Here is a 23,179-nt window from a genome sequence, read left to right as displayed (position 1 = left end):
CACAAATTTGTTTAAAATTTGTAATGCATATATAATGCATTTTTGATTTATGGATTAGTCACTATATATATATATATATACGTATATACTATTTTTATATGCCATATCTTTGAAGTGATGAAATTTTGTCGTATTACTGTAATTTTTAATAACAAAATCATTTAGACAGCAAAAACGCAGGTGAGTAATATAAATTAATTGAGAATCTTAGAAGTGTCACGTCAATAATACCAAAAAACGACAAGATGAATTTAATAATTTGATTAAAAAAGAGTTGTTTTCTCTTAATCATAATCATAATAAAACTAGTTGACAAATTTTCTTAGTCCGGTTGTGTATATGCAAATTATGCAAGCTTCCTTCGTATTAAGAGCATATAAGTGGCTAGAGACAGTTATATGAAATATAATTTGTGACTTTGATCTAGAGAAGACATTGAAAACGTTGTTAGTTAAGAAGTTTGGGCAACCTTTACAAAGACATCTTCAAAAGTTGTCTCGTCTGCAAGTTCCCAAGCCACCACCGGAAACATCATCTTTACCCTCTCCAATGCATGAAAAAAATTGGTTTCCATAAATCATCCGCATCCTATTGTCATTTGCCAACAATGTACATATATAAATGACCAAACCTATGCATGACCAGTATTATAAAACATGAACAATCAAATTTTGACGTTGAACATGTAAAAATTATAATCATGCAGCCTAGTGTCATTTGCCGACAATGTACATATATTAAATGATCAAACCTATGCATGGCCAATTTTATCAAACATGTGAACAATCAAATATTGACATTGAACATGTAAAAATGCTAATCTTCGGAGGATTCAAGAGAAGACATTAAATGCCTGAGAAGTTCTAGCAACTTTAATGAAAACATCTTCAAGAGTTGTGTCTGCAAGTCCCCAAGCAAACACTCTGAAATTTCCCTTTGCTTTCTCCACCGCTTGAAGCACTTTTGAGATCCGAACTTCCTCTTTTGGGATCTCAAATTTTTGTGTCCCTGTGATGTGATATATCTTTTTAGCGTTTGGAGAAACATCTTGAACCAACATCTCCACATCTTTCTCATGTTCTGATGATGTTGTCATTGTTAACACATAAGATCCGCCATACCTTCCCTTTAGCTCTTTTGGATTCCCTATGCATTGTAACCTCCCGTCAACAAAAATCCCCACTCGGTCACAAAGAAACTCTGCTTCTTCCATTGAATGTGTAGTGAGGATTATTGCAGTGTTTTTTCTTTTGCGGATTTGATGGCTGTCCATAGGCTTCTTCTTGAAGCTGGATCAAGTCCAGTGCTTGGCTCATCCATATAAACCACCTTTTTAAAAATTAAATCAAATGTAAAAACTGAATTTGTTAAATCTCTCAAGATCACATGAGTTAATTAAAGGATTATACATAAGTTTTTCAGTAGATCAGTGGTGTACTTTTGGGCTCCCAATAAGTGAAATGGCTACACTTAGCCGCCTTTTCATGCCTCCACTATATTTTCCAGCTACACGATGCATATATTCGTTATTCATCATGAAGTTGCATTTTATTGAAACTAATTAAATTTTAAGTAATCTATGCATATTGATTTTAGACTTTATTTGGTATTTTTTAAAAAATTAAAGATTTAACTATCACTTATTTCATCTTGCAATACATTTTAAATTTATATCACATCATAAAAAATCATATTTAAATTATATATCAATCCTAATAGATAAAAGATATAATCTTATTATATAAAGTTGGGTTTTGAAAATTAGCCATTAACAAGATTTTGACATGTGTCAAGTTATTAATCTCAGATTTTGACATGTGTCAAATTATCAATCTCAAATTTTGACATGTGTAAAAGTTAATATTTAATAGGAGGAATTTGATTACAACAAAAATAAATATTTTATTTTTAAAAATATTAATAATGTAAAAAGATAATTATCAAATATTACAGTATTTATAAAAAAGGTACAAAGTTTTTTAAATAATTATAAGGAGATTATATATATATATATATATTACATAAAATTTAAAATTATAATATTATTTACTTATTTTTAATTTTAAGTTATTAATTCTAAAAAATATAGAAAAAGGGATTAAGTAAAATATACAGTTAATTATTAATTTTAAATTTTGTAAATACTCATATTTAAATAGTTTATTCAAAAACACTGGTTTCAACTTTGTTTGATTGGGAAATTTTTTAAATGGAAAAGTAAATTTTTCTTATTTTTTTAACCAAAATTTTCTTCTACTTTCTTCTTTTTCAGTTGGAAATAGGTAAGATATATGTTGACCCAAAAAAAAGATTAATATATGCGTCTTCTTTTCCTAATACTGTATTTTAAAATTTATTGTAGTATTTTTAGATTGTTTTATTTGATTTATATTTTCATATTTGAATTATTTGGGATTCATATATTACCGTGCTTATAATTTTTCTATTGTTTCTTTAATTATGCCAAATTAATTTTTTTCTAATTTCTCAACCTTGATTGGTTGGTCATAAACCATTCTTTTTTTTTTTGCAAACATAATTGTTACCATTATTCATTCAATTCCAAAGGGAGATAACGAGTAGAAGCTCATCAACCTAATGGATGGTTAAAATAGGCTAGTCAAACACAAGCTTACAACAAACATAGATAGATAGATTGGAAAATATAAATCGTTGTTGATAGATATATAGGAGCTCAAAGACTGTGACACTCTAGTTTGCGGAAAGGTTTAAAAGAATTGATTTGGCCACATATGTCACCAAAATGCACTTATTTTTCAGTCAAGGGTCTTGAGAGAACTTCATGATGGGTAACCTTCCTGGAAGTGACTGTCGGAACTATGCGAGTGAGGACAAAACACAGGAAAATATCATTTCTTGATTTGTAGGATCGATAAACAAGTTTTTAAAGCCTCCCAGACGTAACAAACCGGCCATCAAATATGAGTGGGTCCACAGGCCAGGAATATATGTAGGGCCCACTTAGGAAGGTGGGCCAATGGACTGAGAGTGGACATGGGCTCCCTAAGCAAGGTGGCGGTTGAGGCGTTACAGAGACAGAGGCTGCATCATGGTGTGTCAAAGACACTTCCACGAATACATTGAGAAATTTAACATTAGTTACTATCAAAAGATTTTGTGATGTTAGAAAAAAGTTTTTACTTTCATTGGTTGTCGAAGCAAGCCATTTTGAGATAGCAAAACGACCTGAACATTTTCTTTCAACAAAGGAGGAGGGCAGAGCCGAGGTTCTCTCTATGGTGGAGAATGTTGGACACAAGGTTATCTCCCTAAAGAAGAAAGGTGGAGGAGGTTGGACACAAGGTTATCTTTCCAAGGGAGAAGGTGGAGTCAAGGTTCTCTCCATGGTGGAGGAGGTTGGACGCAAGGTTCTCTCCATAAGAGATGAGGGCGGAGCCGGAGTTTTCTCCATGGTGGTCATACATTATTGTTATGATACAAGATTGATTAGTATATTATGTTATATATTAACACATTAAGCCAACTATTTGACTTTCACTTCTGCATAGTTACTATCACAGATACATTGGGAAATTTAACATTAGTTACTATCAAAATATTTTTTGACGTTAGAAAAAGGTTTTTACTTTCATTGGTTGTCGGAGCAAGCCATTTTGAGAGAGCAAAAAGACGTGAACATGTTCTAACCACGCAGGAGGAGGGCAGAGCCGAGGTTCTCTCTATGGTGGAGAAGGTTGGACACAAGGTTATCTCTACAAGAGAGGAAGGTGGAGGAGGTTAGACTCAAGTTTATCTCCCCAAAGGAGGAAGGCGGAGCCAAGGTTCTTTCCATGATGGAGGAGGTTGGACGCAAGGTTCTCTCCATAAGGGATGATGGTGGAGCCGAGGTTTTCTCCATGGTGGTCATATATTATTGTGATGATACATCATTGATTTGTATATTAAGTAATATTTTTTTATTCAAAATATTTTTTGGGCCAATAATTTTAGTAATTAGAAAACTACGTAGAATTGAAAGTAAAATAGTTGGCTTAATGTGTTCATATAGACATTTTCTAGGTGGTGATAAATAATACATTTGTAACATAGAGTATAGGTGTAAAAAAATATACTTTTAACAGTAAAATAAATAAAAGATTTGTTAATGGGTATAAATCAGTGTATTATAACAAAAATAAAATTTATAAATAATATACCACAAATTTTTATATATTTTTGTTAAATTTAATTTAACTTATAAAACTTTAAACCCGCACATTGGACGGGTCCTCATCTAGTTTTCATATAAAATAATATGTGAATTTTTTTCAAATATATATATCTTATTTATTATTAAATATTTATAAATCTTAATTAATTACTAACATACAAATATCAAATCTGTAAAAAAAAATGATTGTAGGATAAATGACAACCTAAATTTTATAGATAAAATAAACATATCTACATAACTAAATTCTACGGTACTGAAATTACATCGACACTGCCTATTCAGTATTAGTTTTACAAGATATCAATATTATTATTTTCACAGCCTTTTTCAGAAGAAGGCTTGGAGTTCAAACTTATTTACAGACAATGCCACTGTAATTTAAACATTTAATACACAAATTTAAAAAAAAAATCAAATTAGGAAAATCGAGTATGGAAATATATATTTCCCTAAATATCTGAACAACATCAATTTCTATTTTCCTTTTTAGTTACAAGTTGTAAAATGTTTTAATGAAAAAAAACTATAGTATCTTACCTTATTTAATTTCGATTTTCCATAATTGGTTTGACATTATACATGTTTTCTATTATACATAATTTGTCTAATGTTTTCTATGTTAAAATGGATAGATCAATTGATATCAAAATGGGTAGAAAAAAATATAAAAATAAACTAATAATGCATGATTTTATTATACTATATATATATATATATATTTTGGTTTAACCTCCACAAAATGATATATGTTTTTTGACTAAAAAAGATGTGTCATTTATAGAGTTATGATGTCAAATACAAATATATATATATATATATATATATCATGTTGCACAATTTAAATAGTGAATACATCAAATTTAATCATATGAGTAATATCAATAATATTACTAAATTTGTGATAATATTACTAAATTTGTGATAATAAAACTAAATCTGTGTAAATACAGATTTTAGCAATTTAACATATGCACAATACTAAAAAAGCAACAATAATTTATGGAAATTTTTATTTATTCACAGATCCAAACATAAACTAAAAATAATCATAAGAATGTGATGGGAATTATGTTAATATTAGTACACTTATATATTTTTGCGGGTTGGTTTAAAAACACAAACAAAATATTTTAAAACTTAATTTTATATGAAAGGAGTTAAAAACCAACACTAACCCGCTACATCATACTCAGATACAAAACTAACTATTTTTTTAATAACTATTTTTTTATCCACGGGTCCAAACCTAGACTAAAAATAATCATAAGTATGTGATGGGAATTAGGTTAATATTAGTACACTTATATATTTTTGCGGGTTGGTCTAAAAACATAAACAAAATATTTTAAAACTTAATTTTATATGAAAGGAGTTAAAAACCAACACTAACCGCGCCATCATACTCATAGACAAAACTAACTAATTTCAAACTGGTGAATAAAATTTAAATCATTTTATGCTAACTACAAAGTATTATACATATTAACTGATGTTTACTTTCACAACAACTAATTTTGATTGATTAAATTCCAAAATAAAAGAATTTTGATAAATTAAATTTTAAATGAAAATAATAATTTTAAATAGATAAAGAAAATAAAATTACAAATATCTCAATATTATTGTAAAAAAGTTTAAAACATATATTTAATCCAACATAATATTTTTTTAGTAAGTTATATAAAATATACAAAAATACATAATCCCGCGGTGTACCGCGGGTTAAAATCTAGTTTATCTAAAAGGAGATGTCATTGCAACCATTCATCTTAATTAATATTAAAATTATTTTTTTAAAAGGTTTAATTGTGGACTTTGGCATCTGTTAACATGTTGAGTCTTTGTTGACCCAAAAAAAACATGGTAAGTCTTATTACACTAAGATAGCTAGTGATGAAATATGTTTAAAAATAGGTTTAATTAATTCTGTTTTGATTTTAGACAACAACAAAAATGGTAATCTGAGTTTGTGGCATTGTTTTTATTATGTTGAGTTTTATGTCTTGTGACACTCAAAGTGATGACATATATTGAGAAAATGGTTTAACTGACTTTTATATCTTTTAATAACCAAAACAAAAATAAATAAAGATGTCCAAAATTCTATAATGGAAAAGAAATTCTGTAATTATAACTAATCAAAAAAAAAAAAAAAAGTTTCGACCTCCCTATCCGTGTTTGTAAAAGAGAAATAAAATAAAATTCAAACGGTCATATAAAGGGGAAGAATAGAATAAACAATACTGGAAAAAGGAAATTTTCCTTACTATAAATATTGTATTTCTCTTATTTTTGTTTTTTCTCACGCTTCTCCTACTATACCAAAAAAAAAAAAAACAAGATGAGTTCGATGAAAAAAAATTGCCGTGAGATTTGGAGTTGGAATCGTGACGAAGAGATGAGTTCGATCAGAGATTGTCTAAGAAACTACCGTTGTATAGCGTTTGATACAGAGTTTCCTGGTAGTTTGAGGGATACACCACAACACGCTTTGGACGATCAACGATACACCGACATGAGCTTCAGCGTAAACAAGACAAAACTGATCCAGTTAGGTCTAACTCTGTTCGACAGCAACGGAAGAGTCGGTGGAACTTGGGAGATCAACTTCTGTGATTTCGGAGATGCTGAAGACGCCAGAAACGAGAAATCCATCGAGTTCCTAAAACGCAACGGTCTAGATCTGAAGAAGATTAGGGCCCAAGGAATTGAAATCGACGGTTTTTTCAATGATCTCTCATGGATTCTGAAGACGACGAGGAACATCACTTGGGTGACGTTTCATGGGTTGTATGACATTGGATATTTGTTGAAGTGTCTTACCGGTGGAGAGTCTTTACCCGTGACTGCTGCGATGTTTGCGAAAGCCGTAGCTAGAACCCTCGGCGGCTCTGTTTTTGATCTGAAAGCTATCGCGGGTGGATACGAAGGGCTTGGTTGCCGTTTAGGTTTAGAACATCTCGCAGATGCGTTGGGACTTGACCGTGTTGGTACTGCTCACCACGCCGGTTCAGATAGCGAATTAACCGCTAGGGTTTTCGTTAAGATGACTAACATTTTCCACGATGTGCAAGAGGCTGAAGGCTTTGTTTATGGACTCGGCTATAGAATCATCTCTGATCGTCTAAAGCACAGACAACAACACCTTGCCATGATGACTAGATGCTACGGTCCACCTCCACCACCACCACCACCGCCTCCTCCACCACTGTTTCCGCTACTCAATCCGATGTTTGTTCCTGGGTTTCCTCCTTTTGGTGATTTTGGCTATGGGCCTAGCTTATGTATGTATTAAAATCTCAAGGAAAACACTGCTGAATTAGTCCTCCTTACCTTTAACTTTGATGTGTTTAGTGTTAGTCAACAACACATCTCTTCATGTTAGTATTGTCTCAATGTATATATTTGTATTCGATTTAATTTTGATGAAAAGTTGAGTTTTTTTTTTTCATTGTTCCAATGTATATTTTTGTACCAGATTTTGATGAAAGAGATGAGTTTTTCTTTATTGTTTAGTTCCACACTTTTGTCTTTCTTTCTTGACAAGTTTCTCAAAACCAGTGTCTGTTTTCCCTAGTAATCAAGTCTCTTTGAGAGCTAAAATTTTTATAATTATCTCAAGACATGTTTTGTGTAAGATGGTAGTGAAGCATATAACAAGACAAAGAAGTTTCTCTGCAACCAGATCACTCACTCAGGGTATGGTTTCTCCCAAAAATCAAGAATACAAATGTGGTATTGAGATTATGTGCTTACTCCACCACTTAAATTGAGTATTAGCTGCCCTACTTAGATCAAGATTAGACAAACCAATCAACCCATTTTATCTGATTTGGCAGACGAATCACAGAAACTGACAAAAGAAGCTTACAATTACCATCATAGTCTCCTATATACATAGATATATTTTATGTTCTTTAAAAGTTTATTAGGAGTAAGGATTAAGAAATAAAAAAATGTTTGCCTAAAACCATGGCCTCTCTGTAACTCTGTTCAGACCATACGCATGTTACAGTGATTGATGTACCAGTTGTTTCTCTGCAAAACATGATTCCCTTGCTAGCTTCTAGGATTTACTCATAATCACTTGAATCAAATATTGCAGAAACTGAACCTTCTTTGCTTCACAACCTGAAACCCTTTTGATTCAACCTTGCAGTCAATCTCATCAGCTCCTGAGTCAAACTTAATACAAACTTACAAACTTCGCAACGCCAACTTGTAAGCTCCTGAGGCAAAACCCAGCCTTGCAACCACTCCAAGAAGTTAAATGGTTGTGGAACTTGCTTTTCCATCTGTGCCATGTAGAAAAGGCTTTGTTCTGTGGACATACTAGATACTCAATGTCAAAGCTTGATTCAACAGCCTTCTGTTGCAGAATGTGTTCAACTGTTTGCAGATCGAATGTAAATTTCCAAGAGTCTAAACTCTTTTCCTTCTGCATCAGAAGAATTGATTTGGTATTGTTCAACACGTACACAACTTCAAGAATAGTCTCAGGAACTTCAAAAATCTCATCGCAACTTTTAAACCATCCAGTTTTATGTAAAGAATCATAGTAGCTTCATCTATAGCCTACCAATGATTGGCTATTTGCATCCTTGTTCTTCCAACAGTGCCACACTGAAAAGTAGACATTCTTACCATCTGTAGGGATTGACACATGATGTGAGGCTTGGTCGAACAGCTCCCACGGTTCTCTGTTTATATTTGAATTTCTAAGACTTAGAACACTTCTCTGGTTTCCTTGTGACAGTAGCTACAATTGATTTCTCTCCCCAAGATAAAAACTTCACTTGTAAATATGAAACTGCCTTGCTTCACTCCTCAGGATGTTCGTATGGGTTTAGTTCTCCATTTATGCCAAAGCCGGTACAGTAAAGTACCACAGAGAAACTGTGTCTGCTTGTCGCCAACTGATTTTGAAACAGTCACAATTGGCAACATCTTCCCAGTGTATAGAGGAGTAGCATCGGAGCAACCAGTCTAGCGTCAGAAAGCCATGTACCTTTATCAACATGCGGAGCACTCTGCATTTGCTTTCTCACGGAAAAATATACACTCATGTCCACAAGTGAGAAGTACCATCTGCAGAGATAGACACATGATGTCCCATAAAGAACCATTCCATGTTTGAGTTTTTCCTGCAACTTGTCACGCATATTTGTATAAGCTTCCCAAAAACTGTCCCCTTGTAAAAACTTCTCTACACAGCCTTTATCCCACAATCTGCAGCCAACTCTCTCCACTGTTTGAATTTGAGAACCTCCGAGCTTTCAAACATCTCCTCTTCTTTCTTTCTTCCTGTGAAGTCGTTTTGTCGAACACCTTGTATGCAGAAACTTCTTTAGTGATACCAGCCAAAAACTTTGAGACCTTGCAGCATCACCTTGAACCTAACATTAAAAATCCTAATCTATTCTCGTAGAACCAATTATACGTAAAGAAAAGTGGTTATCATGTCTAACTAAAATTCTTCACAATTTTTTTCATGAGAACTTTTAAAAATGTCTTTTCTTTATCTGTCTTTCTAAAATAATATTCAAAAGTTTATAATTTTTTTATAAGGTTTAGAAAGTATTTTCTTGATGAGCTGATACTTGGAGACTTGTTCTAAGTATTTATAAGGTATTATAATATTTTACAAGATATTTATAAGGTTTGTATAAAATATTCATATGGTATTTGTAAAAAATTTATACTAGTATAAAGATATCTTGTATATACATTTAGAAGGTTACACACTTATTTGAGTGTATTTCAATACTTTGACATTTTTAATTAGAAAGAGAGCATTTTTAAAAAATATTGTTGTGGGAAAAGTGACATTCTAAAAAGTCTTCTTTTTCATGCAATTTGATACCATAACAAAAATATATATATATATATATATATATATATATATATATATATATATATATAAGAGATGAACTTTAACAAACATGCAAACTTTGACAAAATTACTTTTCTTTTTGTAAAGTTTTAGGAGTAAGTGTAGAACAAAATATTTGTAATAACAAAGTCGACAAGAATTGACATGTACATGTAGAACAAAATCTATATAATAATAACAATCTGAATAAATACCAACAACTGTTGCGATTTTTCGTCATACCTTTTCGTAAAATAATTTTTTTTTTTGAAAGAAAATAACAACGGTTGCGTCTTTCTCAAAAGTTGTGTCTGTTAAATGAAGAGTTGTGTCTCTTACAAACAGTTGTGTCTATTCAAATGTTCGCATCTTTAGAAATCTATATATATTCAATCTTTACAAACAGTTGCAGTTTGATATATTTTGTGAATCATTGTAATATTTAATTATATTCAGTCTCTAAATATACATCTTCATAAATAATTATTTTTAATTTATTAAAATATATTTAGCCGTTTAATTGAACCATTACAACATTAGTATATTTAATATTTAAGATCATATCACTTGGATGAACTTTTCATATATAAATTATTATTTATTAGTTTTAAATAACTAAAATATATTTAAATGAATTGTTGCAACCTTTTAATTACACCACGACAAATTTTGTTTATTTGATGAACCATTAAATTTTTTGATTTATTTCATGAACTGTTGCAATTTGTTTGGTAAATTTGATATCTATGGTTGTGTCTACAATACTAAAATATATTTCTATAATTTTTTTGTTTCCGTTTAAGTAATCTTAAGATGATTTCTTTAACCATATACTTCTTTGAGGGTTAGCATTCTATTGGTATGAATCCAAACCAAAAGGTTTGCTTTTTGCTGTTTATAAATGTGGTTCAAGTTGGTTCTTCAGAAAATGAGAGCATATTGGTTCGTATATATTTTTTTATTCTCATGCTTTTTGATTAGAAAACTAATTGTATTTTAGAAACAATATCTATTTCTAGATTTCTATTTTTTTAAAAAATATATGATTATGAAATATCAAGGTGAAAACAAAAATAAAATATTTCTATTTTTCTACTGTTGGAAATATTCAGTTTATTAGAAGATGGAAAACCGGTGATCAACATAAATATTGGTGGTTAAGATGATTGTCCAATAAACTATCTTGACGACAAAGACTTATCTACAACTTCATATATGTTAAGGAAATTTGCATATTTAGTTCTAGTCATAATACGCTCAAATTAAAATCTTAACAACAAAAGATACTGAATATCAAAATATTTTAAAAGTTTAAAAAGATTTTGGATTCTAAGAGGAGTGCGTGAGAGCAATGAACCCGGCCGTCCTTGGCCGACCATTTTTCTTAGACGCGCACATTGTTGATGCTACATTATACACCTAAATATTATTGTTATAATTTCTAACTATTATTGTTTCCTTTTAAGATTTATTACATTATTTATTTATGTATGACTCAGGATAAGTAACCAACATCTTATGCGGAGAAAAATAAGTAGTAAGTACACTCAATGGATTGACCATATATATATAATCTATTATAATTGCCAAAATGTTTAATGACTATAAGTTGTTTTATATAAATATATGTTTCATCTATAAAACGATAGTTGTTCGTATTATATATTCATTTACAATACTGCCTTTATGAAAATAGATATATTAATTTTTATTTATGAATATTATAACTGAGTTTTGATTCAAATAAATAAAATATGTGATAATTTTCTGTTAAGTTATATTCAAATTTTAGAGGATTGGTAATTTTCTTACTGATTGTTTGAATAGTAATATTTATACTCACTTTTGTGAAGTAAAAATTGATTTTGGAAATAGAAATAAAAATATGTTTGAGTTATGCTAAAAAATAATAAAATAATTAATTGAAATGAATTTTAAAAAATAAAATTTATGTCATTAAGAATGGTCCTCAAATAATATTTTTAATTTATTAAACGGTTATTTAGGAAATTTATAGTGTCTTATACAATGTATTCATAATTTTAGCATTTAAGAAAAAAAGAAAATTTAAAATATAATCATTTACATATCATATTTGACAACAAGTGCACAAGTTGTAGCGGTTCATAAAATATACAAAAAGATGATTGTAATGTTGCAAAGAGACGACACGACTGTAGCTTGCATTTATTCATTTAAAAAAATTTATGAAAAGTTACGACGAAAAGACACGGATAAAATGTGACATCGAAAAGATGGAAACGAAAGGTTACAACGAATAAATATGAACGAAATAACACGACTATAATGTAATCTCATGGCATTTAATCTTAAAACTTTGTTTAATTTGATGTGTGTAGCATTGATAATTATTTATTTAATCACATGTGAAGGTAAGATTATTTTTTTAAGAATATTTTTTTGAATAAAAAGTAATCTCATGGCATTTAATCATACAACTTTGTTTAATTTGATGTGTGTAGAATTGATAATTATTTTTATTTAATCACATGTGAAGGTAAAATTAGTTTTTAAATAATAATTTTCAAATAAAATATAAAAAATGTTTCAACAAATTGTATTTTTGAAATTTTTATTAAATAGTTTAGAATCCCAATAAATTAATTAATAAATTTAATTAAAGACTTTTTGTAATAAATATTTTACTAAAATGACTTCCCCGCGATATCGCGGGGGCTCCATACCTAGTATTTGTAATAACAAAATTAATTGGAAATCAAATAATATAAGAAAAATTAGAAAATTAAAACACTGTAAGTATATAATGTAATTTTGTTAAGTTATCAATTGGAGTACTAATTGTTTAACATAAGATGAAAAGAAGATTGAGATTGGTCAAGTCGTCAAGATATAGAAGACATTGAAAACGTTGTTAATTAGTTAAGAAGTTTGAGCAACCTTCACAAAGACATCTTCAAGAGTTGTGTCTGCGAGTCCCCAAGCAACCACCGGAAACATCATCTTTGCCTTCTCCAATGCTTGAAAGACCTCTGCGATCTTCACCTCTTGCTTTTGAAGCTCAAACTTCTGAGTCCCCGCCGTTCGATATATCTTCTTTGCATTCTCAGAAATAGTATCAACTAATTTGTCCACTGCTTGCTCGTGTTCCTCTGAAGTTGTCACCGTCAGTATATAGGATCCTCCATATCGACCCTTCAACTGTCATTAAGGTTACAGTTAAAGACGGGCTCAAGTTCAGGTTATGAAATTGGTCGTGAATTCAGTTACTCTCTGTTTATAACGATTTTAAGTATATATATAAGATGTGTTTTAGTTTGTACCTCCTTTGGATTGCCTATGCATTGCAAACTACCATCAACGAAAATTCCAAGACGATCACATAAAACTTCAGCTTCTTCCATTGAATGTGCTGAAACATAAAACCAAACCTGAAGTCTTCTTTTTGTTTGTATGATGACATTATATAAGTGGCAAACCAAAGGGAGATATGAAGCTTAGAACACTCTACTCGTGAGTATTATCGCCCCTTTTTGTTTAGCCCGTTTTACTACATGCCATAAACTCTTCCTCGAGGCTGGATCAAGCCCGGTGCTTGGCTCATCCATGTAAACAACCTTGACAAACCACAAAAGACATAATACAGAAAACGAGATTTAAAATAATCTTATTATAGACGATCTTAGATACCAAAAGAGGTTTCAATTTACTTTGGGGTTTCCTATGAGAGAAATGGCAACGCTGAGCCGTCTCTTCATCCCTCCACTGTATTTCCCAACTTGTTTCTCACCAATCCCTCCATGGAAAAGGTTGACACTGCGAAGCGACTCTTCGACAGCCTAATGAAACCCGAGAAAACTCTATCAGTATTCAGTTTTTGCTTTTATACATGAAGTCATTCACAAACCAATCTCGTCAAAACATAAAGTTACTTGTGTCAAGACAACCCCTTTGAGATTCTTGAGTCTTCCATAAAACAGTAGATGTTCCCTTGCAGTCAATTTCTCCCACAGGAGACTGCAGAATATTCAATGGAAATTGGACTAAGAAACAGGACAGCCTCAAAGTAAAGAAAAGTAACAGAGATTATATATATATATATTTAGAGATTACTCATGTTGTGGACAGACTCCAATTGTTGTATATATCCGGTCCATATCGGTTAGTATGTTAAGACCTTGGACAAATGCTGTGCCAGACGATGGTTTGATGATTCCTGTCATCTACACAGAAACATTAGTATGCCAAAGAGGTGGAGTTCACTAGTCAAAAGATCAGAAGATTTAATTTGAATTCAAACGAACCATGTTGATGAAAGAAGTTTTGCCTGCTCCATTAGGACCAAGCATGCCAAAGCATTCTCCTTGATGTAAAGCCAGAGATAATCCTCTTACCGCAACTTTCTGAGGATTCCCATCCTTACCTGAGTACACCTTCTTAAGATTATTGCATAAAACCGCACAGTTTCCAGTTGATTCAAGTAGATGCTGCTCTACTTTCTCCCTCTGACACCAAAAAAAAGATGCATAAAAAATCTTACTCAGCCTTGTCAATGTTGTAAGCTGAACTTGATCTTCTCATCTCTCTTTACCTCTCGACACACATCTGGTTTTTCCATTTCAAGGACAACTTTTGAAGTTTGGTTGTCAGAGAAGTGATGTTGTTTCTTCTTTGAAGAGTTTTGTTGTAGGAAGAAGAAGAATGGATGTTTCCTAGAGTAAGTGATTTGATCAATGTAATATGCGGAAACAACAAGTAACAGCCACTCAATGAGCATGATACAAGTAACTTGTTTCATTCCATTATTCTCAAAATCTCTCCATTTCATTCCATCAATTCCGCGGTAATCTCCCGCAAATGCAGACTGTGACAACTCATATAGCCCGCGGTATAAAGTAAATCCAGGGTATAACTCCATTGCAATTATCCATCCTCCTAGAGAAACAAAAAAAAAAAAAAAACACATGAATGATAATAAATCTAGCGATAAGGTCTGATTCGAGTTTGAGAACTTACTTGGGAAGAGAGGATCTTCCAAGAAGAACTGGAAAAGAAAGATTCCTAGGAGCCCGGTTCCAAAGACGTATATGTATGCTATAACTGAAATTTCAAATGAAAAATGTAATAGTAAGTTCTGAACGAACTTGATTAATTTGACGAATGTTGAATCAAAACCGCGATAATAAAGTACCTGTAGCAGTCTTAACATCTGAAAACATTGCAGAGGCTAAAAAGGCGAGTGATATTTGAAGATTTATGTATATCATGAAGAAGACAAGTTGGATACTATAGTCGTTAAGCCTAAAGAAGTTTAACCCTGTAGAAAAAGTAAAAGCATCAAGAACTGAGAAAGAACATAAAAAGATTCAGAGATAATATAAATTAGCAAATTAATTGGATAGAGCTTGAGTTATTATTACCAATAGCTGAACCGAATATTGCGAAGCACAACATGTATAGAATCGATATCAGAAGAAAATAAGTGTATGAAACTATCCAGTAAGGAACATCACCAAGTCCATGCATTTTCATCATGATTCTTAACCTCTGTTGTTTCTCATAGACCAGTGTTGTTAAGATCACCTATAATATGATTCAACCGATCAAAGCCGAGATGAAGAATGATTTAAAATGTTTTCGTTATGATAATGTAAAGACTTACAGGGAATAATAACAGAATGACCCATGTGAAGAAGAGCGGGCCGATTAGAGAGGCGATATCTAGGCTCAGTTTAGTCTCTGGTTTAGGCATTTCCTTGACATACTCAAATAGTATCTTTGTCTCAGAACCTTTTAGGAACTCAAGATATGCATTAGATGCCTGAAAAGTTACAGAAAAAAAAACAAAACACAAATATGAGCTTAAGATTGTGTTGTAATTAAATGATAACATCCATGTTTGAGTAAAGGGTTAAGCACAAAATATATGCACCATGTTAACTAAGCGAGGGACTCGAATCAGAGCCATAGGTCGAACCACTGTATCGTTCTTGTAGGTGGAGTTGTACCAAACACAAACATTGAGATTGTTCCCATTTGTGTTCTGAAAATCAAAAGCTATAAAATGGAAAGTTCTTAAGATTACATACAACAACTATTTCAAAGAAAGTAGATGAGATGATGATGAAAGACCTCCTGCAAACTCATTGATCTTCTTGTTTGGATTTCCTTTTCGGTAGCCCTTAAAAAGCTCGCTGTTCACATCGGATAAACTATCCACCCACATATTTAAGCCTTGGACACATTTTACCTCTAGACATAAGAAACAAAATCCTCTGTTTTTATAAGAGCTTTGTTGAATAGAATTAAGATTTTGATATTGTAAATGGGATGTTGTTTTGTTTTTTATACCTTTAGGGATAGCAAGAGGTGATTGGTGGGTTAATATTGAGAAGGAAGAGTTTGGTGAGCATTCATGTTGGATGTTGTAAATGGGAAGATCTGAGATGAAAGCAGAGTCCATATGATTGGTGTATGCAGGGAAAGATGCTGAGCCCTGTATATATATATTATAAAGTCAGAGAATGAGAAAACAAAAAAATATATATAATCAAGATAATACATTGTTTTATGCACTTACCAAGACATAATTGGCTAAATTTCCATCAAATTCAGATGAATTGCTATACATATTTCCCATTAGAACTGTCAAAACAAACAATGTCATGGTAACATAAAAAAAAAAAAAAAAAAAAAATATGAACATTTCATCTCCAATTAGGGTTTATACTTTTTCCAAGGGACTGATTCTTTCCGGTGAAGAGAAAAGTTGCAGGGAAAGAATGGCTCGGTTGTGGGGTCGTGGCTCGGTATTGAGGAGCTGGGATTTGAAGTAACGGAGTCCATTGTGGTGGATTAGGAATGGCGCAAAACGCTGCTTGCTCTGAAGTGGAATACCTTAAGTCACAAGCTTTCTCTTTGCAGCCACATTGGCCATGAACGTCGTTAAATTGTGTGTCGAAGAGCATTTGAACAACAAGCAGAAGTATACAGAGGAAGAAAGGGATCGTGATGAGACGTATATTGCTCCATATGTTCCGTCTCTGCATCAAAAATAAACGAAACTTCATTGTAACGTTTTACCCTGTTTTAGCCGTTTTAGTAGTTTAGGTATACTGAAACCTGGAAAACTAAATTCTTCCGAAGTAAAGCCTCGGCTTGAGTCAAGAAACTTGCAGGACTCGAATTCGCCATTACAGTGAATATGAGAAGATTCGATGGACTCAGGAATCTCAAAATGTTTTCTTAGATGTACAAAAAGAAGAAGTGCATACTAATCAAGTAGCTTAATAGCAAAAATATCAAGAATTGAGATAACATTTTAACGATACACGTTACTGAAGTGGCATATAGGTATTGGACAATGGCACTGTATTTTCTTTTTAGTCATTTCGTGTAGGTCAAGTAATATTATTTCTTGCATTTTTCACCCAACAAATGTACTCTTTACCAGACCAATATAAACATGAATATAATAATTAATAATACAAAGATATAAGTTGTTTATTGCCAGAATTTAGGTTTTTCTTCAGATTAATCCCAATTTTTATAAACCTTTAAAACAGAGTAAAACCAATGCTTAAGCCTTAAAGGTTGTTGTGTTGTATCGCCTGCTTAAGGTAGCTGTAGTATTCATTTCAAGTATAATCTCATTGAAAATTCACGAGCTTGTATAATATTTTCCAGTAATATACATGATATCTGTGGTAGCAATTTGACAAAAACAAATATTATGGACAACACAAGTATGGATCTAATAAGATCAAGAGAACACATTAAAGGCTTGACCGGTTCTAGCAACCTTGATGAAGACATCTTCAAGAGTTGTATCTGCGAGTCCCCAAGCGAAAACCGTGAAGTTTCTCTTGGCCTTCTCCACCGCCTGGAACACCTCTGAGATCCGAACCTCCCCCTTTGGGAGCTCAAACTTCTGAGTCCCTGCGATGTGATATATCTTCTTGGCGTTTGGGGAGACTTCTTGAATCAGCTTCTCCACTTTTTGCTCGTGTTCTGAAGATGTTGTCATTGTAAACACATAAGATCCACCGTACCTTCCCTTCAGTTCTTTAGGGTTGCCAATGCATTGCAAGCCTCCGTCCACAAAAATACCCAATCGGTCACAGAGAAACTCTGCTTCTTCCATTGAGTGGGTTGTGAGGATTATCGCAGTGTTTTCTTTAGCACGCTTGATGACAGTCCATAGGTTCTTTCTCGACGCTGGATCAAGTCCTGTGCTTGGCTCATCCATATAAACCACCTTCATAGGTAAAAGAAAATGAAAACGAAATCCTTAAGCTTCAAAGAGCTCAACTCTCTAGGTGTACTACTTATGAAGGTCAATGGTTACTAAGTGTACTATTTATAAGCGAACAAGGGATTCTCAGACAATGGTGTACCTTAGGATTACCAATAAGCGATATGGCTACGCTCAGCCGCCTTTTCATACCTCCGCTGTATTTCCCAGCAGGTTTGTCGGCAACTCCTCCGTGGAAAAGGTTGACACTCTTAAGAGACTCTTCCACAGCCTAATGTGAGTTCAATAACGATGAGAGATGGATTGAGCAACCGTAAAATTGTATCTTTTGATAAGTTTTGGAGTAATATAGAAGGGAAGTAAGATTGATAAATTACTTGGTCGAGATCAGAGCCTTTGAGATTCTTAAGTCTTCCATAAAACAGCAGATGTTCCCTTCCTGTCAGTGTTTCCCAGAGCAAGCTGCACAATAAGAGAACGATTATACAATCACAATCACAATCACAATCACAAGTACAATTACACAATTATAGTGTGGAAGAGTAAGAAACTGTTTATTTGTGCTTTCTTGGCTAAGAACAAAATGAAATGAAAACTTACTCGTGCTGCGGGCATACACCCATGCTGGTGTACACTCTGTCCATATCGTTGCATATATCCAAACCCTGAACAAGCCCTGTCCCAGATGTTGGTTTCAGGAGCCCAGTCATCTGGCCAAAATACATTACATATTAGTAACGCTACAAAATTATAATCATCAATCAGCAATGATATTAGAAGTAGAATCTAGCTAAGCTCCATTCAGCTCAAAAGATTTGTCCATTTGGATACTGACCATATTGATGAAGGAGGTCTTGCCTGCACCATTGGGTCCTAACATGCCAAAGCATTCTCCTGAAGGCACTGCAAGAGATAACCCCCGGACTGCCAATTTAGGTGGGTTTCCATCTCTACCAGGATACACCTTCTTCAGGTCGTCACATACAATCGCATGGCTTGTGCTCGACTCAAGCATCAACCGCTCGACTTTTTCTCTCTGATTTGGATAAATCTTTTATCAGAAACAGAATTATCCAGAACATGTAATATATATACTGTGAATCCTTTGGACATACCTCCTCAGTAACATCTGGTTTCTCCATCTCAACGGAGACTTTGGAGCCTTGCCTTTGCAAACTAGGCCTTCGCAAAGAAGGAGATTTCTTGAAAGGGTTTTGCAAGAAGAACAACGGGTCTTTACCGGATGAAGAAATCTTATCGATATAGTACGCTGCAATGAGCGCTAGAAACCACTCAACGATAATGATGTAAAAAACATCATCCATTGCACTATCACTGAAATCATTCCACTTCATCCCATCTTCCCCTCTCAAGTTTCCCCGGAATGAAAATTGTGCGAACTCATACAGCCCACGGTATATGGAGAAGCCAGGATATAACTCCATGGCAAAAATCCAGCCTCCTGGAAAAGTATAATTATATCGAAAACCTTGGTCAATTGTGAGAATGAACATTACAAAGTACAAACGAGTGTATTGAGCATCGTTCTTCAAGATCATAATAACTTACTAGGAAATGATGAATCTTCAATAAGGAAGTTGAGTAGAAACAAGCCCAAAAGTCCAGATCCAAACACGTATATGTAAGCAGCAACTGTGTTCAAGACAAATGAGAAAAAAAACTCATTAGCTTGTTTTAAACCCCAACGTCTTCTTGATCAAATTCAAGAAGCACAATGCTAGTTAAGTACCTGTTGCTGTCTTGACCTTTGAAAATAGAGAGGAAACTAGAAAGGCAAGGGCGATTTGCAGATTTACATAGAGAAAATAGAATACGAACTGAATGCTGTAGTCATTAAGCCGGAAGAACTTCAATCCTGCAGGGAACCAACAACTATAAAGACACAGATTGGAAAAACAAGACCTGTATATATTGAGAGAAAGGCTTCAATTACCTATTGCTGACCCAAATATCATCAGACATATAACGTATAACACGGATATGGTAAGAAAGTAAGCATATGAAATCATCCAATATGGACCATCTCCTAGCCCATGCATTTTCATTATAATTCTTAGATGTTGCTGTTTCTCATACACTAATGACGACAAGATCACCTGCAAACAAATGGCTCTGAATATGAATTTATAGATCACTATACATCAGAGTGAATATTTGTGAAATAAAACGTAAAGTAGTCTATTGAAAGCAAACTTACAGGGAAGAGAAGAAGAATAACCCATGTGAAGAACAGGGGACCAATCAGAGACGCGATGTCCAGACGAAGACTTGTTTCTGGTTTAGGCATTTCTTTGGCATATTCAAACAACATTCTTGTCCCCGGGCCTAGTAGAAACTGAAGGTAAGCATTTGACACCTGCATTTTCGCAAATTGTAAGCCTCAGTTTCAATCAAGAAAGCAGTTCCACATGGTAAAAAAATCATATTGAGAATGCAATGATGAGGAATGTCTTAGAGTACATTGTTGTTTTCTTACCAAATTGACTGAGCGGGGAACTCTGACCAACTTAATAAGTCTTCTTCCTGCATCGTCCTTGTATGTTGAATTATACCAGATGCGCACATTGAAGTTGTTCCTATCCGTGTCCAAGAGATCATATGCTAAGGCAACAAAAAAATCAGAGTCAGAAATCTCATATGTGCATATAAAGCATTGTTATTGTGATAGATAGATAAACCTACTGAGAAGTTGACCAACCTGCAGCAATCTCATTTATCTTCCCCTCAGGATTTCCTTTCCGATAGCCCTTGAAAATCTCGTCATTGACCTCTCTGGAAGTATTTCTCCAGAGATTCAATCCTTGAACACATTTTAACTCTGGTTTTGACACAACCATCAAGTTAAAATAATTATACAAGAATTTTTCCTCAGAGGACAAAATATATGGACGAAAGAAGTATCATGTTTAACAAATTTGGGATAGATCATAGAACGAAACCAGATTACATTAAACTAACACTGATATAAACAAATCTAGAATTTGAGTATCCCTCTAGTTGACATCTTATAACATCTATGAGATTGAAAATAATGCAATACCTTTGGTAAAATTGAGAGGTGGTTGTCCGAAAGAGAATGGTAAAGAAGCATTGAGAAGGCACCGAGGTTGGATACTGTAGATGGGAAGATCTGAGGCAATCCCTGTATCAAGATAGTTGGTGAAATCTGGCTCACCTGTTGTACCCTGAAACATATGAGCTCAAAGAAAAGCTAAGAAACAGATTCACACACACACACACACTTTACAGTGGAAACAAACAGATTCCAACAACAGAAACTCACCAAGACATTATCAGCTAAAGTACGCAAAAGGTCAGTGGAGTTATCCGGTATAGAATTAGTGAGCAGATTCCCAGACACAGCTAGACAAAAAAAAAACAAGTTCCAGTGAACACAATACCAAAAGAACAAGGGATAAAAAGAAGAAGAAAAAAAAAAGAAACATACTTCCTCCAAGAGAACGGTTGTTTCCAGTAAACAGTATAGTCACAGGACAAGTCCCTGTCCGTCTACAAGAATCATCACGAAGATCTCTAACATCACGGCGTTCAGGCTGCGGTATTTGTAACAACTGAGGCCACTGAGGAGGACTAGGGATGGAACAAAAGAAGGCTTGATCCGGAGAAGAATACTGAATACCGCAAGTGTTTTCGAGTTTACCATCCCCATTCGTGTCAACCAATTCGCAACCACATTGGTTATCAGCAGAGTTGTTAACTTGAGTATCGAAGAGGAGCTGTATCAAGACTAGAAATACGCAGAGGAGGAAAGGGATCATGATGACCCGAACATTGCTCCATAGATACCGTTTCTACACCCAACGCAAATTCACACCAATGACGGAATTAATCAAAACTACGGATAGTAACAACAACATAACCATAACATTGTAGCAAATCTGTAATTATGTTGGATAATCGATAAATTTAGCCACTAATTATATTGTAGAAACTGATCCATCATCAAGTTCCCGAATATAGAGAAAAAAAAAAAACAAATCGGAAAAAATCACAGAACACAATCTATCTACTCGCATTTAACGATTTATACGTACGTAGACGAAACAAACACTGTTATGTATGTAATTAGATACCGTAGAGGAGAAGAAAACGAATTATATATGTAATTAGATACCTGATAGACTAAGTTTTTCCTAAGTAAGGCATTGGCTCTTGTTGAGAAACTGGCAGGACCTGGATCCGCCATTGAATTGATGAAGATTTCTTCGATTTCTCTGTTTCTTCTTTATCTATTGTTTGTTAGGTTTTTTTTTTTTTATTTTGTTTGTTTTGGGTTTAGATAAATTATAAATTGAATCCAAGTTTTGAACAGAGAAGAAGGGAACAAATCAAAATCACCGCCTTTTGGGATTCATATATAATAAAGCAGGCGGAGAGAGGAGAAGAAGAACTGAGATCAGATGACGGTATGTGTAAATTACGATGTTACCCTTATGCACACGCTTTGCTAAGTTACGTTTTGATTAGTTACATATGATATTAATTAGTTTAATTCTGAATGGTCAAACAAAACAACAGAGAAGTAAATAATTTCAACGAAATCAAGAAAGCAACATTGGAGGAATATTTCAATGTAAATTTGGTAGGAAGCTGTGTGGAGGAGAGTGATCCCACGACCCAATAGATTCTACAACTAGTGGACAAGGTTGAGTTTTAATTATTTATTTTTATATGTTGAATAAAAGTTTTAAAATTGGCATAAAAAGATGATTAATGCGGTCATCTCAGACGTAATCACGTGTGAACGTAAATCATTAAACTAGTCTATTTTATTGTCTCACGTAAAAAGTGTTCGGGTTATTTTGGTTGACTATGAAATTTTTGACGCCTCTTAATA

At 33.2% G+C, this 23,179-nt stretch overlaps 2 protein-coding genes and 2 pseudogenes across 3 annotated transcripts; 1 reads left to right on the top strand and 3 right to left on the bottom strand.

The window, feature by feature from the left end:
• Window positions 1-716: 716 nt before the first annotated feature.
• Window positions 717-1,329, bottom strand: LOC104715374 (ABC transporter A family member 4 pseudogene; annotated as a pseudogene).
• A 5,207-nt stretch (window positions 1,330-6,536) lies between these two features.
• Window positions 6,537-7,490, top strand: LOC104715373 (putative CCR4-associated factor 1 homolog 8 pseudogene; annotated as a pseudogene).
• Window positions 7,491-12,797: 5,307 nt separating this feature from the next.
• LOC104711243 (ABC transporter A family member 8) lies at window positions 12,798-17,318 on the bottom strand. Of its 2 annotated transcripts, XM_010427928.2 has the most exons (18): window positions 17,169-17,318; window positions 16,777-17,089; window positions 16,627-16,691; window positions 16,398-16,542; window positions 16,179-16,298; window positions 15,979-16,103; window positions 15,709-15,867; window positions 15,467-15,629; window positions 15,238-15,363; window positions 15,063-15,146; window positions 14,638-14,981; window positions 14,351-14,551; window positions 14,160-14,269; window positions 13,979-14,063; window positions 13,757-13,885; window positions 13,558-13,663; window positions 13,370-13,458; window positions 12,798-13,247 (listed from the first exon to the last, which is right to left on the bottom strand). In XM_010427928.2, exons 1-18 carry the CDS (start codon window positions 17,238-17,240, stop codon window positions 12,969-12,971), a joined length of 2,715 nt encoding a protein of 904 aa, XP_010426230.2. In that variant the 5' UTR covers window positions 17,241-17,318; the 3' UTR covers window positions 12,798-12,968. The 2 variants fall into 2 exon arrangements, with proteins under 2 accessions (XP_010426230.2, XP_087323985.1); XM_087467859.1 differs by lacking the exons at window positions 12,798-13,247; window positions 13,370-13,458; window positions 13,558-13,663; window positions 13,757-13,885 and having other exon boundaries at window positions 13,978-14,063; window positions 14,160-14,262.
• A 359-nt stretch (window positions 17,319-17,677) lies between these two features.
• Window positions 17,678-22,838, bottom strand: LOC104711240 (ABC transporter A family member 7). Its single transcript, XM_087467858.1, has 16 exons — window positions 22,457-22,838; window positions 21,770-22,133; window positions 21,605-21,684; window positions 21,362-21,506; window positions 21,020-21,139; window positions 20,798-20,922; window positions 20,519-20,677; window positions 20,255-20,417; window positions 20,051-20,176; window positions 19,870-19,953; window positions 19,416-19,762; window positions 19,136-19,336; window positions 18,901-19,010; window positions 18,678-18,762; window positions 18,443-18,571; window positions 17,678-18,303 (listed from the first exon to the last, which is right to left on the bottom strand). The coding sequence occupies exons 1-16, from the start codon at window positions 22,526-22,528 to the stop codon at window positions 17,809-17,811; spliced, it is 2,805 nt and encodes a 934-aa protein (XP_087323984.1). The 5' UTR covers window positions 22,529-22,838; the 3' UTR covers window positions 17,678-17,808.
• Between the last annotated feature and the right edge of the window lie 341 nt (window positions 22,839-23,179).

Source organism: Camelina sativa, chromosome 9, assembly GCF_030686135.1.
Source record: "Camelina sativa cultivar CO46 ecotype springtype chromosome 9, ASM3068613v1".
In the NCBI taxonomy this organism is placed as follows: Eukaryota; Viridiplantae; Streptophyta; class Magnoliopsida; order Brassicales; family Brassicaceae; genus Camelina; species Camelina sativa.
The sequence above is the reverse complement of the archived record's forward strand: the minus strand, read 5'-3'. Positions and strand labels throughout refer to the sequence as shown.